The sequence below is a fragment of the Lissotriton helveticus genome, chromosome 3_1 (assembly GCF_964261635.1).
Source record: "Lissotriton helveticus chromosome 3_1, aLisHel1.1, whole genome shotgun sequence".
NCBI lineage: Eukaryota > Metazoa > Chordata > Amphibia > Caudata > Salamandridae > Lissotriton > Lissotriton helveticus.
The window spans coordinates 1,848,773,837-1,848,788,031 of NC_136061.1; the positions used below are offsets into that span (position 1 = coordinate 1,848,773,837).

Genomic DNA, 14,195 nt, shown 5'->3' on the forward strand with positions numbered 1-14,195 from the left:
AGACTTTTTGAAAGGTTTAGGCATATACCATCACCGAATTACTCCACAGTGGCCACAGGCCAATGGAGAAGTTGAACGATTCATGCGCACCATCAACAAAGTTCTGCGCATTGCAACAGCGGAGGGCAAGTATCCCGAAGCAGCTCTGCAACACTTCTTAAGAGAGTATAGAATCACACCACACTGCACGACGCAACGGTCTCCCTGGTCGCTCATGCTCACAGGCCTTCTGCGTGATATGTTGCCCATGGCTGATAACTGGGTCCCCGAGCCGTACGACCCGACAGGCACACAAGAGAGACGACGTGCAACCAACGACCAGGCAAGCCATCGGCGAAGAGCACGTACTCGCATGGTGATTCCCGGGAGCTCCGTGCTAATTAGGAACCAACGGAGTGGGGGGAAGTTCCGCACTCCCTATGAGCCTGGACTATGGACTGTGAAGTCAACAAAGGGAACAGCCGTCACTGTAGAACGAGAAGGAGAAGTGATAACAAGAAACATATCCTGGTTCAAGCAAGTTCCGCCAACAACTGGGACACCACAGATCCCTGGACCAGCACCGAGTGTGGAACCTCAGTCGGACACCACTGAGGTCAATCCTGGTGAAGATTCAGCAGCCAGTCCCGCGAGGCTGTCATCATCTGGCGCTGTCAGTCCTGAATATGTGACGAGGGACAGAATAGTGGTGAGTCCCAGGCACGAACAAGAGATCCGCCAACGTCCATATAATCTTAGACCGAACCCTCGGCCCAGTCAGAGACTAGCAGACTGCATGTTGAAATAGTTTTCCGTGTTTTTCAGAAGACTAACTTGGGATAGGATGTAACGGTCTAGTGTTTCTGTTACACTCCGGGCCCCGGAAGCACCCCCATACATTGTTACACTCTCTGGCCAGGCGTGGCCAGAGAGCATAAATAAACGGACCGGGTCGCTCAGGACTTCCGGTCCACACAAGCGTAGTAGTGTATCTGTGTCCCTATTATTCAGCTGTTCGCCATATCATTGTCGCAAGCATTGTCCCCACACCGGATGCACAGCCTGCATCCTGACACTGAATACATTTTTTTATGTAAACTAATTAGTGAGAATATTAATTTATTCTACTCTTTGTGGATTAAACGTACGCATCTTTAACTTTAAATCTGTACTATAGACAGATTTTTAAGAGAATAAGGGGAGACGGGATGATGGTGGGGCCAGAGCTGCCGATATGGAACTAGTCCCTCCGTCGGCTAAACATACTGTTTCTGAGCCAATCACTTCATCTCCCCGTACTTTACAGAAATAATCTGACCTTACAGAAATAATCTGACCTCGTGTAATGTAACTGGTGCTTCTGTAAACCCCCTCAATGTCCCTGGGCCGAATTTGCGTTTTGTAAAACTGAAGAAAAACATCCATAACGAAAATAATCATGTACCAAAACTGCTTTCAAATGCAGAAACGAGAGTACTTCGTGTTTGTATATCCAATGCTGCCATCTAGTGGATTATTGTTTTGTTGTCTTGACTTTTCCAGTAGTATAAGGATAATGTCAATCGGTAATATCTTTAGGAATTGTTCTGATTTGTGATTTAAAGCGTGTTGCTGTTACTCTCCAAGCTTAGCAGTGTTTGAATGGCCATACGTGTGTTAAGGCAGTAATTGATTTGATTAAAATTCAGGATTTAGGCTGTAAAAAGGAAGAGTAATCCTTATGGATATTCGAGACAAAGCAGACGTTGAATTACTCTTCGCTAGCAAGAGACCCATGTCTATCAAGCGTTGTGCATCTTATGTGGGCATTTGGTCCATCCCAAAAATTGCCACCAGTGGATCACAAGCTAGCAGCAATCCTGTGATATCACTCAGTGTGCAAAGGATTGATTCCCAGAATCTAGCGACCGCTTGTCATGACCAGGCGACATGCAAAATCCCAGCAGGACTAAATTTGCATTGCTCACATTCTGAGTGTTGCGTAGACCATAGCGATATAGCCTGTCAGGCGTGTAATAAATTCTGTTTAGAAACTTAAAATGTATAATGCAATACCTCCCATTTAATGAGACATGCTGCGTAACCTCGCAGCAATATCTCCAGGTGACATTGTCTATTGCTACCCCCAGATCATTCTGCCATTCCAGTCTAGCTTTACTGTAGTGATTCCTACCGCAGTCTTTTGTTATACTGTAGAAGATGTTGGAAACCATCTTACTGGGTGTATCTGACCGCAATAGCAAAGAGAAAGCGGTTACCTCTAGGGGCTCAAGCATGTCCTCACCCAGCATCTCACAAAGGTCTCACTCTGTGGAAGTGAAACTGCACGAGCCGCGTGTGGTCATGGTCCTCCGCCTCAATCCCAGCCCACTCTTGTACCCGTCCCATCAGCAAACAGGTCCCCAATTGTAGTGATGCCGACTGATGGTAAACACCAGACCACTTCTTGTCTGCTGCATATCGGCAGCCAGCCGCACCATTCCACCGGAGTCGGGGGGGGGGGGGGGGGGCGGGGGGGTAGCAAATTGTGCCAGGCATGAGTGACAGAGTTAACAGAATCCAGAATACTCACTCATCTAGACAGGGCGTGAAACAACAATATAAGGAGGGGGAGGATACTGCCACAACCTTTTCAATCTGTAAGTGCGGGTGGCCGGCCTGTTCATGCAACCAGTGGTATACGTGTGAGCTTTGCACCACAAAGTAATACAGCTCTAAATCAGGGGCCCCAAGTCCTCCCATAGTGTAAGGCTATCCCACTTAACAAGTGAGTGTTTCCCAGCCCAAGCCAATTTCAACAGTAATGAGCGAATAACTTTGAAGATAAGAGAGGGAAGCACCATTGGAATATTCCTAAATAAAAATAGGAACCTAGGGAGCACAACCATCTTCAGGAGGGATATGCATCCCATAAGGGACAATGGAAGACGAATTCATCTCTCCACATAGTTTTCTAACATTGCAATTGCTTTACCATAGTTTACGCTTAAAACCAGCTCACAGTCTGAATGCACTTGTATCCCCAGGTAACGTATAGGATCAGTGGCCCATATTAAAGGATATTCTAATTCAATAGGCTTCATGGCTGTTGTGAGTGGGAAAATGGCTGACTAGGGCCAGTTAATTTTGATGCCTGAGAGGACACTATATCTCACCACTTCGTCCAGAACTGGGGATAGGTTAATCTCCTGGTCTCTGATATACAAGAGGATGTCGTCCGTATAAGCTGATACTATGAGGTTATAACCCGGAAAGCAAATTCCCCTTTGCCCATGATACTCTCTTAGTGCACAGGCCAAAGGTTCGGCCACTAAAGCATATAACAGAGGCGATAAAGGGCATCCTTGATGGATGCCCCTTGATTTCATAATGGGGGCAGTCACTATGTCGCCAACTCTTATCATGGCTGTGGGGGTATTGTATAGGACCGCTACTAATTGTAGAAATACCTCTCCCACCCCCAACAGCCTCAGCGCTGTCTGCATGAAAGGCCACTCCACAGAGTCAAAGGCCTTCTGTACATCGAGGAAGACCGCAGCAGCCTTGGTATCCCGTTTGATATGCTGTATGGCCCCAAACACAGTTCGCAGATTATAAGACAAGTTGCGTCCAGGCACAAATCCTGACTGTTCTGGGCCCACCATGAGCTTAACCAACGGGGCTAGTCTGTTAGCTAGAATATTTGCAAATAGCTTGGTGTCAACATTAATAAGTGACAGAGGCCTGTAAGATGAGCATTCGTTGGGGGTTTTATTCAGCTTTACTATTGTGACTATCAATGCTTCCCTCATTGAGAGGAGCATTCTTCCCTCCTCTCCCATTTCCTCGAATAGTGTAATAAGGTGTGGAATGAGCAAATCCTTGAATTCTTTATTAAAAGAAACAGTAAGACCATCCTGCCCTGGGGCACTGCCTGAGCGTATTGACCTGAGCACCTCAAGAATCTCACCGGCGTCTGATGGCCTCATTAAATATCCCTATGCGCATCGGCCAGCCACGGTATCTTGATGTGCTCTAGGTATTCCTGGATTGCTGCCTCTTCCACATTTGCTCTAGACCTATATAGATCTGAGTAATACTGGTTAAATCTGTCAGCTATTGTATCCGGGTCTCTCAGCAGTTCTCCCCCATCTGTCCTCCGCTCAGTCAACCTCTCCAGTCTCTCCTATCTCTCTGTAACGCCGCTAAGACTGAACCCAGCCTTTCCCCTTCCTCATATGTTTTGGCGACTGCGTACTCCCCATATGCTTAATCTCGCTATCCGCTATCTCGTGATATTCCTCTAGTGTGGTTTTAAATTCGTCCATTACCTGCACATCACCTCCCGCCAAGGTCTCTCGCTCTAGGTCCTTCAGACAGCTCTCCAAACTAGTCAGCTTCCCTCTGATTGAGCGGAGGACCCGCGAGTGTTTGAACATAGCTATCCCCCGTATGTACACTTTGAATGTCTCCCACACTGTAGAAAATCGAATGACAGAGCCAATATTAATGTCAAAGAAGCTTTCTATGGCCTCAGCCATTTCAGACTTAATCACACTATCTAGTAATGAGTATGGAGGGGAAACGTCAAGGAAAAGGAGCAGGCCTCTTTTGTGGGCATTCGATCAAAGGGGAGCGACCAGTAGTTTAGTAGAATGACTCTTCAGAGTGATGGAGTGAGTGGCTAAACTTTAAAACATTTTTATATAGACTTTTGAATTCTCCTCCATTGCTCAACCACCCTTCCGCTTTACCTCACTTTTTCTTGTATTTTTCTTTATTGGGGTGTACAGTATAATACTGCAAATTATTATATTTATATGAGAGAAGGAGCATATGCATTTAACTTAAATGTTATTCTGCCTGTCTATATTGTTGCCTTACACTGCTTACCTGAACTCAGGTCCATACCCTGTTCATCTTTTTCACTAGGTGTTGTTACCCATTCATAACCCAGTGAAATGTAGGGAAAAGATGGCCATCACGAAGGTTTCTAACTTATGTTGCGTTTTCTTTTCTGTAGTGGAACAGTCATGGGTATGACATCGCCAAAACGTTTGGAGGAAAGTTCACCCTGGTCTCCCCTGTGTGGCTGCAGGTGAAAAGGAGGGGAAAAGAGATGTTCCAGATCACAGGGCTTCACGATGCTGATCAGGGTGAGCTACAATTTTTCTGTTTTTTACAGTGCTTAGAAAAAAAAGTAGGCTGACGCATGCATCCTAGGAACAGAGGAACAGGCGCCTGCATTGAGTAAACCATACTGTCTGCCCTTGGGAAGTGCTTGGAATGCTCGCTGGGAAGTGGAGGACTTGCGTACGGGAAACAACCTTTACAACGCAACTTTTACAACGCACTACCATTACAACAAAATTTTTACAACGCAAAAACCATTACAACGCATGTATTTACAACGCATTTTTTTACAACGCAGGTACCTTTACAACGCATACCATTACAACGTAAGTATTGGTAAGTATATGATAATATTTTACATTTTATATGTTTGGGTTTTTTAAGGGGTATTTTTAGGGTTCAGGGTCAGTTTTCAGTTTTTGGGTAAAAGGGTATTTTTAGGGTTCAGGGTCAGTTTTCAGTTTTTGGGTAAAGGGGTATTTTTAGGGTTCAGGGTCAGTTTTTGGGTAAAGGGGTATTTTTAGGGTTCAGGGTCAGTTTTCAGTTTTTGGGTAAAAGGGTATTTTTAGGGTTCAAGGTCAGTTTTCAGTTTTTGGGTAAAGGGGTATTTTTAGGGTTCAGGATCAGTTTTGGGTTTTTGGTATTTTTAGGGTTCAGGGTCAGTTTTCAGTTTTTGGGTAAAGGGGTATTTTTAGGGTTCAGGGTCAGTTTTCAGTTTTTGGGTAAAAGGGTATTTTTAGGGTTCAGGGTCAGTTTTCAGTTTTTGGGTAAAGGGGTATTTTTAGGGTTCAGGGTAAGTTTTGGGTTTTTCGGTTAAGGGGTATTTTTAGGGTTTAGGGTCAGTTTTCAGTTTTTGGGTAAAAGGGTATTTTTAGGGTTCAGGGTCAGTTTTCATTTTTTGGGTAAAGGGGTATTTTTAGGGTTCAGGGTAAGTTTTGGGTTTTTGGGTTAAGGGGTATTTTTAGGGTTCAGGGTCAGTTTTGGGTTTTTGGGTAAAGGGGTATTTTTAGGGTTCAGGGTCAGTTTTGGGTTTTTGGGTAAAGGGGTATTTTTTGGGTTCAGGGTCAGTTTTGGGTTTTTGGGGTACAAGGGTATTTTTAGGGTTCAGGGTCAGTTTTGGGTTTTTGGGTAAAGGGGTATTTTTAGGGTTCAGGGTCAGTTTTGGGTTTTTGGGGTACAGGGGTATTTTTAGGGTTTAGGGTCAGTTTTGGGTTTTGGGGATACAGGGGTACAGGGTAAAAATTAAATAAAATTAAATTTAAATTAAATCAATTAAATGAAATTAAATTAAATTAAATAACATTACATTAAATTAAATTACAATAGATTATTTTTAATTAAAAAAATTAATATATACTTACCAATACTTACGTTGTAATGGTATGCGTTGTAAAGGTACCTGCGTTGTAAATACATGCGTTGTAAATACATGCGTTGTAATAGTTTTTGCGTTGTAAAAATTTCGTTGTAATGGTATGCGTTGTAAAAGTATGAGTTGTAACGTCATACATCCCTTGCGTACACCTCAGATATACCTGCATTGTGTGTCCATTGTCAGTATATGGTAAGTAGCTTGGCAGCCAATTGCTGATTCGGTAACCTTAACTATTTCATAGCCAAATATTGGAGATTTCACTGCAAATTTTAAGGATGACAATTGGAATAGTTTTTATAAAATCTGCTGGAATCCGTATGTTTGAGGAAACCTAGCTCCGGGTTTTGAATTTGGTTGATAGGTTACACCATCACAGACGTGATGGATATGCTGTTCACTTTATTACAAGTCTCCTAGGATATAATATACTTGTAATAAAGCGGAAGGTAACCCTAGGCCCAGTTCTCCCCCTCTCCCCTTCAATAATTAGCTGGGCCCTGGGGGGAGGGGGTCCCCGGGGCCACAATTGGCCTGGGGAGGGGGCCGTTCACGCCCCACCTCCAACATTCATTATTGGCCAGGGCCTGAGGGATGGGGGCTGTGTTCCCCCCTCCCTAATGATAATGTGGCGGGCTCCATGTAATGGGGTCCCTGAGGACAATATTGGCCCGGTAAGGGGGGCTGCGTGCCCCCTTCCCCTTTTGAATATGTGGTGGGTGTTCTGGGTGGGTTCCAGGGCACCCACCATTTACTGGGAAGGCCCCAGAAGATGGGTCCCAGGGGCCCATTTTGTTCCAGGGAAGGGTGCTTGCGTGTGCCCCTACCCCTTTTAAATGTGCAGTGGGTGACCTGGGTGGGCTCCAGGGTCCCCACCATTTACTGGCCATGCCAGGGGTGGGGAGAGATGGAGTCCCTGGTACCAATATTGCCCCGGGGAGGGGTTCTGTGCCCCCCCCACTCACTTTAGACAATTGCCAGGCACCAAGAGGTAGGATCCCATGTGCCAAAATATGGCCCGGGGTGGGGGCACGTACCCCCCCGCCCCTTTTAAAAAAAAAAAGTGACCGTTCTGGGGAATGGGTCTGTACCCCCCTTACAGGTTGGCTGTCTTTGGGGGACTAGCCGAAGGCCATCTGTGGTGTGCGGTTGGCTGCATTGTGGAGCCCAAAGGCCATCCGCAGTCAAAGGCTGTGTGCTGCATGGCGTTGGCTGCATGAATGAGGTTTTCTGCAAGGCCTGGACACGACTGTGTGGGACGTGGGGTTGGCTGCATGCAGGGGGGGGTGACTGCATGAGGGAGGTTGGGCGCACCAAGCCCTGTGGCCAACTCCCTGCTGCTTAAAAAAAAGTAGAAATGTACCTAAAAAATCCAAAGGTTACAGGGACGTTATAGTGGGGATGTGGAATTTTTTTTAAAAACGTAAAAATTCATAATAAAAACATGTTACAGGGAAGCTATAGTTGATTTTAGTATTTACACGCATAAAAACGTAGAAATTCAGCAGTTATTTTTAGAGTTACGTCAAGACACTATAACTCATGCACTAAGGTACCTATAACTCACACCCTTGCCATGCACTGCTTGTTACCCCGCATATTACATCACTCATAAAATCTTCTATGAGATTAGTAATAATATCAGTGTAACATTTGCTGTAAAATTATTATGAGAAAACTGTGCGTGGCTCGGGCGCAAGTTATAGTTTCCTTAGGGCATGAGTTATGGTTACTTTAGAGAACTCTAAGTTCTGAACATAACTACATCATCCTTATAACCTTTGGTTTTTCTTTTAGTGAACTTAAATATACATACATATTTTAGAAATTGGGTTATGGGTTGATTGGGGTTTGAGCCCTGGTCAAGCAGCAACCACAATCCTAGTCCGAGTAAGGCACAAGCAGACCCCAGGTTAACCTGTGCTCACTAAACCCCTGGTAGCTTGCCACAGAGCAGTCACGCTTAACTTAGAGGAAATGTGTAAAGTATTTTGTTCAACACTTCAAACCGTGAAAACACCACATAAAAAGAATTCATACCAGGTTAGAAAATAGATCTAATAAATAAAACAAGACAAAAATGACAAAAATCCACTCAATAGAATCTGAGTTTTGAATTTTTAAAGAATAAACTGTGAAATGCAGAAAGTGTCTGGTCACCCTGGACCGGGTTAAAGTAAAATGTTCAGGCAGGCCGTGATGGAGCGTGGGTCGAATGCAGTCGTGGTGAAGGTTTACCTTCTAAAGTTTTGTGTCACTTTGGAGAAGAGCACAGGCAGCAAGAAGAGTGTAGTGAGTGGTGGTCGGCATTGAGTGAGGAGCAGGCGGTTGTCGTGGACGGGAAAGGTGATGCTACGCGTAGGCGGTTCTCCATGGGCGAACAATACTTTCTGTGCAAACAGACAGATAGGCTGGCAGTGACTCGTGCTGAGTTTCGGTGCGAGCAGCGCAAGCCCAGTTCGACAAGCCCATTCATTGTCGTGAAGACCACAAATTTTGATTTAAAGAGCCCGTGAGCTACACCAAGGGTCTAGGAATTGCAAGGCACCACTTGGAGGGTCAGGAACTTGTTGCAGCTGAGTCCAGGAGTTGTTGAGGAGCATTTTATGTCCCTGAGGCTCAGATCAGGGGCCAGCCGACTCTGGGTCCCTGAGTTCAAGATGTTGTTGTAGGTCCAGTTCTTCTTCCCTAGGCAAGAGGGCAGCAGGTCGGCACAGAAGGGTAGCAGTTCCTTCAGAGCAGCAGTCTAGCAGAGTGGCAGTCTTTATAGCAGCACAGCAGTCCTTCTTCCTGGCAGAGAATCCACAGGTCCAAAAGTGTACGCAAAAGTTGGTCTCTGGGGTCCTACTTTTACACTCTTGTGCCCTGGTTCTCGAAGGTGAAAGAATGTTCCAGACAATGGCTTTGAAGTACAAGGAATTTCCTGCCTCCCTTGCCCTGGCTCCAAGCTGGCTGGGTGACAGTGCACAGTCATTAGGCCCTCTGTGTGAAGGCAGAGTACAGCCTATTCAGTTGTAAGTGGGATCTGCTTAGCTCCGCTCCCCCACCTGGCCAGCAGATGCCCATCCAGTCACACCTAATATCTCTATTGTGACTGCCTGGGAGGAATTTGCAAAGTCTGTCAGTTGCACCCAGTAATGTGAGCCAGGCCAGGCTATAGTAGTAAAAGGGCTAGGAGGAGAAAAATGTAAACTTTCTAAAAGTGACATTTTTAAATTGTGATCACAGGCCCTACTTTGTTATTATATACTGCTCTTCACCACCATTCCAAAGGCACCAAATGTGAGAACTTGGCCTGGTATATGCTGTCTACTAGTTATAGTGGGCACCTTGCACCAGTCCAAACGCTCCTTATTGATGATTAGGTTAAAGACAACCTTTATTGAAAGCTATCCTAGTGGTAGCTATGGAGAGCAGCCTTCAGGCTAAGTCTTAAAGGAGTATAAACCTCTTTATGAGATTAGAGAACAAGGCACACAATATTACAGTACTAGAACAACAGTAAATAACACAATACACAGTGGGCTCCAGGGGGAGACCAAACTATATACTAAGAAAGTTGTATAACAACCACAACTTGACTATACACAGTGCCTAGAGCACGTAGAATCGCTGGGACCACAAAGAACCACCCAAGATAGTGCCACTGGGGACCCACGGGGGACGTGTGAAGTGTGAGATCACAGCTGCGAGCTCCGTACACCTCTATGGGAAAGTCACGGTTGGAATCTTAAAGATTAAGGACACTTGGGAGAGGACTTTGAGCAAACCATTTTAAACATAGAAGGTTCTAAGGCCAGCCCCCATGTCAGCACCGGAGTACTAGTGTTACCTAACCCAGGGAAGCCGGGTGCATAGGTGTCAAATGGTGTTGGGAATTTTCGTTGTTTTCAATGGTGTGATGCTGCAAAGTGCTGCTACTGTGAAGAGGAAATGTGTCCGTGAGATCCAAGCCTGGATCGGAGATAGAAGAACCTGAAAGCAGAGGGGACAGAGTCTGGATCACTTCAGAGTGACCAGGGGCTTCGTAGACGAATGCCCACCGATGTCGGGTGCTTCAGGTGAGATGACGCGATGCTGGACTCTGCAGCCACGGGGACCAGAAGACGTCAAGGATGACCAAAGTCCGGAGGTGAGCTGTCCCACGAAGGATGTCGAGTGCTGGGGGGGTCAGTGTCCGGATGGAACACCAACAAGCCTTGGCAACTGCAACCCACGCGGTCAGTTAAATCGACTTCAGTGAGGACCGGCAAGGTTCTGGGGACTCTCCAAGCAATGGAGAGTCAGGGCACATCTGGAGCAACCAGGAAAGCCCACAGACAGTTAAAGTTACCTTCACAGAGACCCACAGGCCAATGGACCAGGGAACGCGAAGGGACCTCGAGAAGAATCACAAAATACCAGCCCACGGAACACCCGTGGAGTGTAGGCCGGAAATCTTCGGGGTCAGGACTACAAGTAGCCCAAAGCACAGACTCCGGTGTCGCCGTAAAGCATATGCTGCTGCAAAAGAGCACAGTGCGCAGGGGTTCGGGTTGCACAGTGCCTACGAGGGATATGGGCCTCAGAATTGCTGAGAGCGCAGATCAACCTTCGGAACCCACCTCCTGTGTTGCAGAAATCTTCGGAGTCCTCAGGAGCTTCGGAGATGCAAACCGGTCAGATGCGTTTTGGTGCCTGCTTAGCAGGGGAGTAACTCCTTTACTCCAAGAGAGATTCTTCAGTCGTCCTGCTCCATGCAGATCGTCAAAGTACTTGGTTTCTGTAGCAGAGTTTAGTCCAGGTAAAATCTAAAGTCCTGTAGTCAGGGGTACCTACTTTATACCCAAGGAAGGGGTGGGACAAACTCTGGGGACTCACCTATGGCAGGGTCAGGACAGAGGGGTGACTACACCCATGTCCAGTTTCGCCCCAGAGCAGGAGCAAATGGCTCCTGCATCCGGCTTGACCTGGACTTTGCACAGGGACACCAAATGTGCCCCTAGTGCAGACATCAAAGCACTCTGGGAGTGCACCCACCCAGCCCCAATACACTAAAGCCTGTCTGGGAGGTGGTTACACCTTCCTTTGATAGGAAACCTATTGTCCAGCCGTCCCCTGCCGGAGTTTCGTCCAGCAGCAGGAGGGCAGACTAGTGTCTGTGGCTGGCAGCATCCATCTTGAGATGTCGGGGTCGAGAAAGCTGGTACCGGGTGTACCGGTGTTGTCATATTTCTCCCTCTAGGAGGGTGTAATCATACCTCCCACACCAGTTACTGATGTGGAGGTAGGATTCCAAGGTGTTTGACACCAAACATGACATTTTTCCTTGCAGCCGTTTTAAAGTTAGCATTTACCGCGAGGTTATAATGCACTTAAGAAAATATGGTTGGCTGCATCACAGAAGAACCCCGGGGAATAGATTCCGAAGGCTGCAGAGGGGCTCTGCTCATGCATGGGTACCCTCTCACACAAAACCCTGCACCCTGCCTTCAGGATTGGTAAGGCCTCTGCCGTAAGGGTGACTGATAGGTTTATATGTGCAGTGATATAAGGTGATATAAAGTAGATATAGTGAACCTATATATAAGTAAGGGGTGCATGCACCACCTTACACAGGCTGCAGTAGCAGACCTGTTGTGTCATTTTGAATGGTCTCCCAGGGGTGGGATAGTGCATGCTGCAGCCCCTGGGAGGCCTATGGGGTACCTATGCCCTAGGTACATAGTATACCATATACAAGGGACTTATAAGGGTACCCCAGAATCCAATCTGGAGTGTACCTAAAGTACATGCAATCAATTTAGAGGAGAAAGCAGCTAGTCTGGGGTCCTGGATAGCAGGATCCCAGCCAGTCTAAGTCGAAAACAGTGAAACATCAGCAAAAAGTGGGGGGAACTATAAGAAGCAGATCCTGCTCTCCTACACCAAACATGACATAGCGACCAGCTCCCAATTGGAATCACAGCTTATTAAATAAATTAAGGAATCCCTGATGTTATCCTATGGAAGGGGTAGGCCTTACAGTAGTGAAAAACTAATTTAGGAGTTTTTCTCTACCAGGACATATAAAACTTAAAAGTACATATCCAACCTTTGAATTACACAGCACCCTAGCCAACGGGCTACCTAGGGCTTACTTTATGGGTGATTTATATATACTAAAAGGAGAGTTTAAGACTTGGAAAGGGGGTTTTATTGCAAAGTTGGCATGGCAGTTTAAAACTGCATTTAGGCTGTTATTGCTGGCCTGGAACATGTTTTAAGGTACTACTTAAGTTAAGTGGGTGGGAGAATCAGTGCTGCTGGCCCATTAGTACAAAAAAGAACAATTGATTGATAGAATGCTGAAGAATGTCAAACAATCCTCCCCAGTACAAAGATCTGGGCCTAAATCCGGCGTTTATTTGCTCTCCATGCCATTCCAGTTCGGACCCAGCCATATGCAAATCATTCTTGACCCTGCTCCCATGGAGACCAACCCACACCGAACTGCCAGACCAGGTCCTTCCTGGACCGGAAGCAAGCATCCTGTCATCGGTTTCAGTGCATCACCCCACATCAGCCAGGCTAGTTTTATTCCCGTGGCATGGCGAGCACGGGACCAACGTCTGGGCATACCAGTCCCACTCGGAGTGACAAATGCAAAAAGAACAATTGATGAACGGAAAGCTGAACTATGTCGAACATTCCCTCAGTACAAAGATTTGGGGCTAAATCCATTGTTGTTTTGCTCACCGTGCCATTCCCTTTGAACTCAGCCATATGCAAATCAGTCTTGACCCTGCCCACAAATAGCATTTGATTTACAGGCCATGTGTACATGTAGTACAACTCTTCAAGGGACTTGCAAATAAATTAAATATACCATTTTGGTATAAGCCAATACGTAACCATGTTTTATTTCAACTTCTGTTTATTAAGCCTCAGTTCGAGACACACATAAGAAAAGGGTCACAGTGACACAGCGATAAGCCTACAACCCTCATGGGGCCGGCCGCGTGAAAGAATTCGTGGTGCGAAGTTTGCATAAATCGGAACGTCCAATCGCACTCATCGATCTGCACATCAAAGTCCAGCAAGATCCCACGAAGTCGATCAAGAAGGGGGTCAAAAAGCGCTGCCCGGCACACCCCAGTGATACCCCGCCTCACAAATCTTCCCGCGGAGCGGGCAAATGCAAACATATCAAACAGAAACAAGTAACCGGCCTCAGGGGCCCAACAGTCAACCAGAGGCCCAAGAGAAGGCCGTCAAAAGAGGAAAGCAGAGGTTAGAAGGTGAAGAGAAGAAGAGCAGGGGAGGAGTAGGGCGGAAGTAGAGGAGACAGTCGCTGCAGTGGGGGCGTTACAAATTGCGAGGAGCATAGGGGAGCGCCGCATCTTCCACCAATTGCAATGCTCGCAGCGATGGGGGCATATTCCTAGCGAATTCGCTCCTGCAAAGGTAAGCCACTAGTGGCCTCCAAACCTTTTCAAAGCGGGTCGCGCGAGACTGCAGCCTGGCCGAGAGCAATTCCATAGTAATGACATGCCACAGTCTGCCGAACCACACAGCTAGAGGGGGGGCCTCCACCTTCTTCCAGTATAGAGCAATAAGTTGCCTGGCGGCACCCAACATTTGCATCGCTAAGGTCCAATCACTGCGGGTCAGGGCCAGCAGGTCAACAGGCTTGAGTCCCAGCAGTATCGTGCTAGCATACGTAACCATGTTTTATGGAGAAGTCAAAAGCATGTTAGCAGGGGTAAGGTCT

The 14,195-nt window shown here is 46.6% G+C and overlaps 1 protein-coding gene across 2 annotated transcripts in view; it reads left to right on the forward strand.

The window, feature by feature from the left end:
* Window positions 1-14,195, forward strand: part of CHID1 (chitinase domain containing 1) — a 1,625,859-nt gene that overhangs the window by 275,074 nt on the left and 1,336,590 nt on the right. For both annotated transcript variants that reach the window (XM_078684035.1, XM_078684036.1), the window contains one exon: window positions 4,982-5,114. In XM_078684035.1, the coding sequence (XP_078540161.1) occupies window positions 4,982-5,114 (133 nt within the window). The remainder of the gene's footprint in view (window positions 1-4,981; window positions 5,115-14,195) is intronic.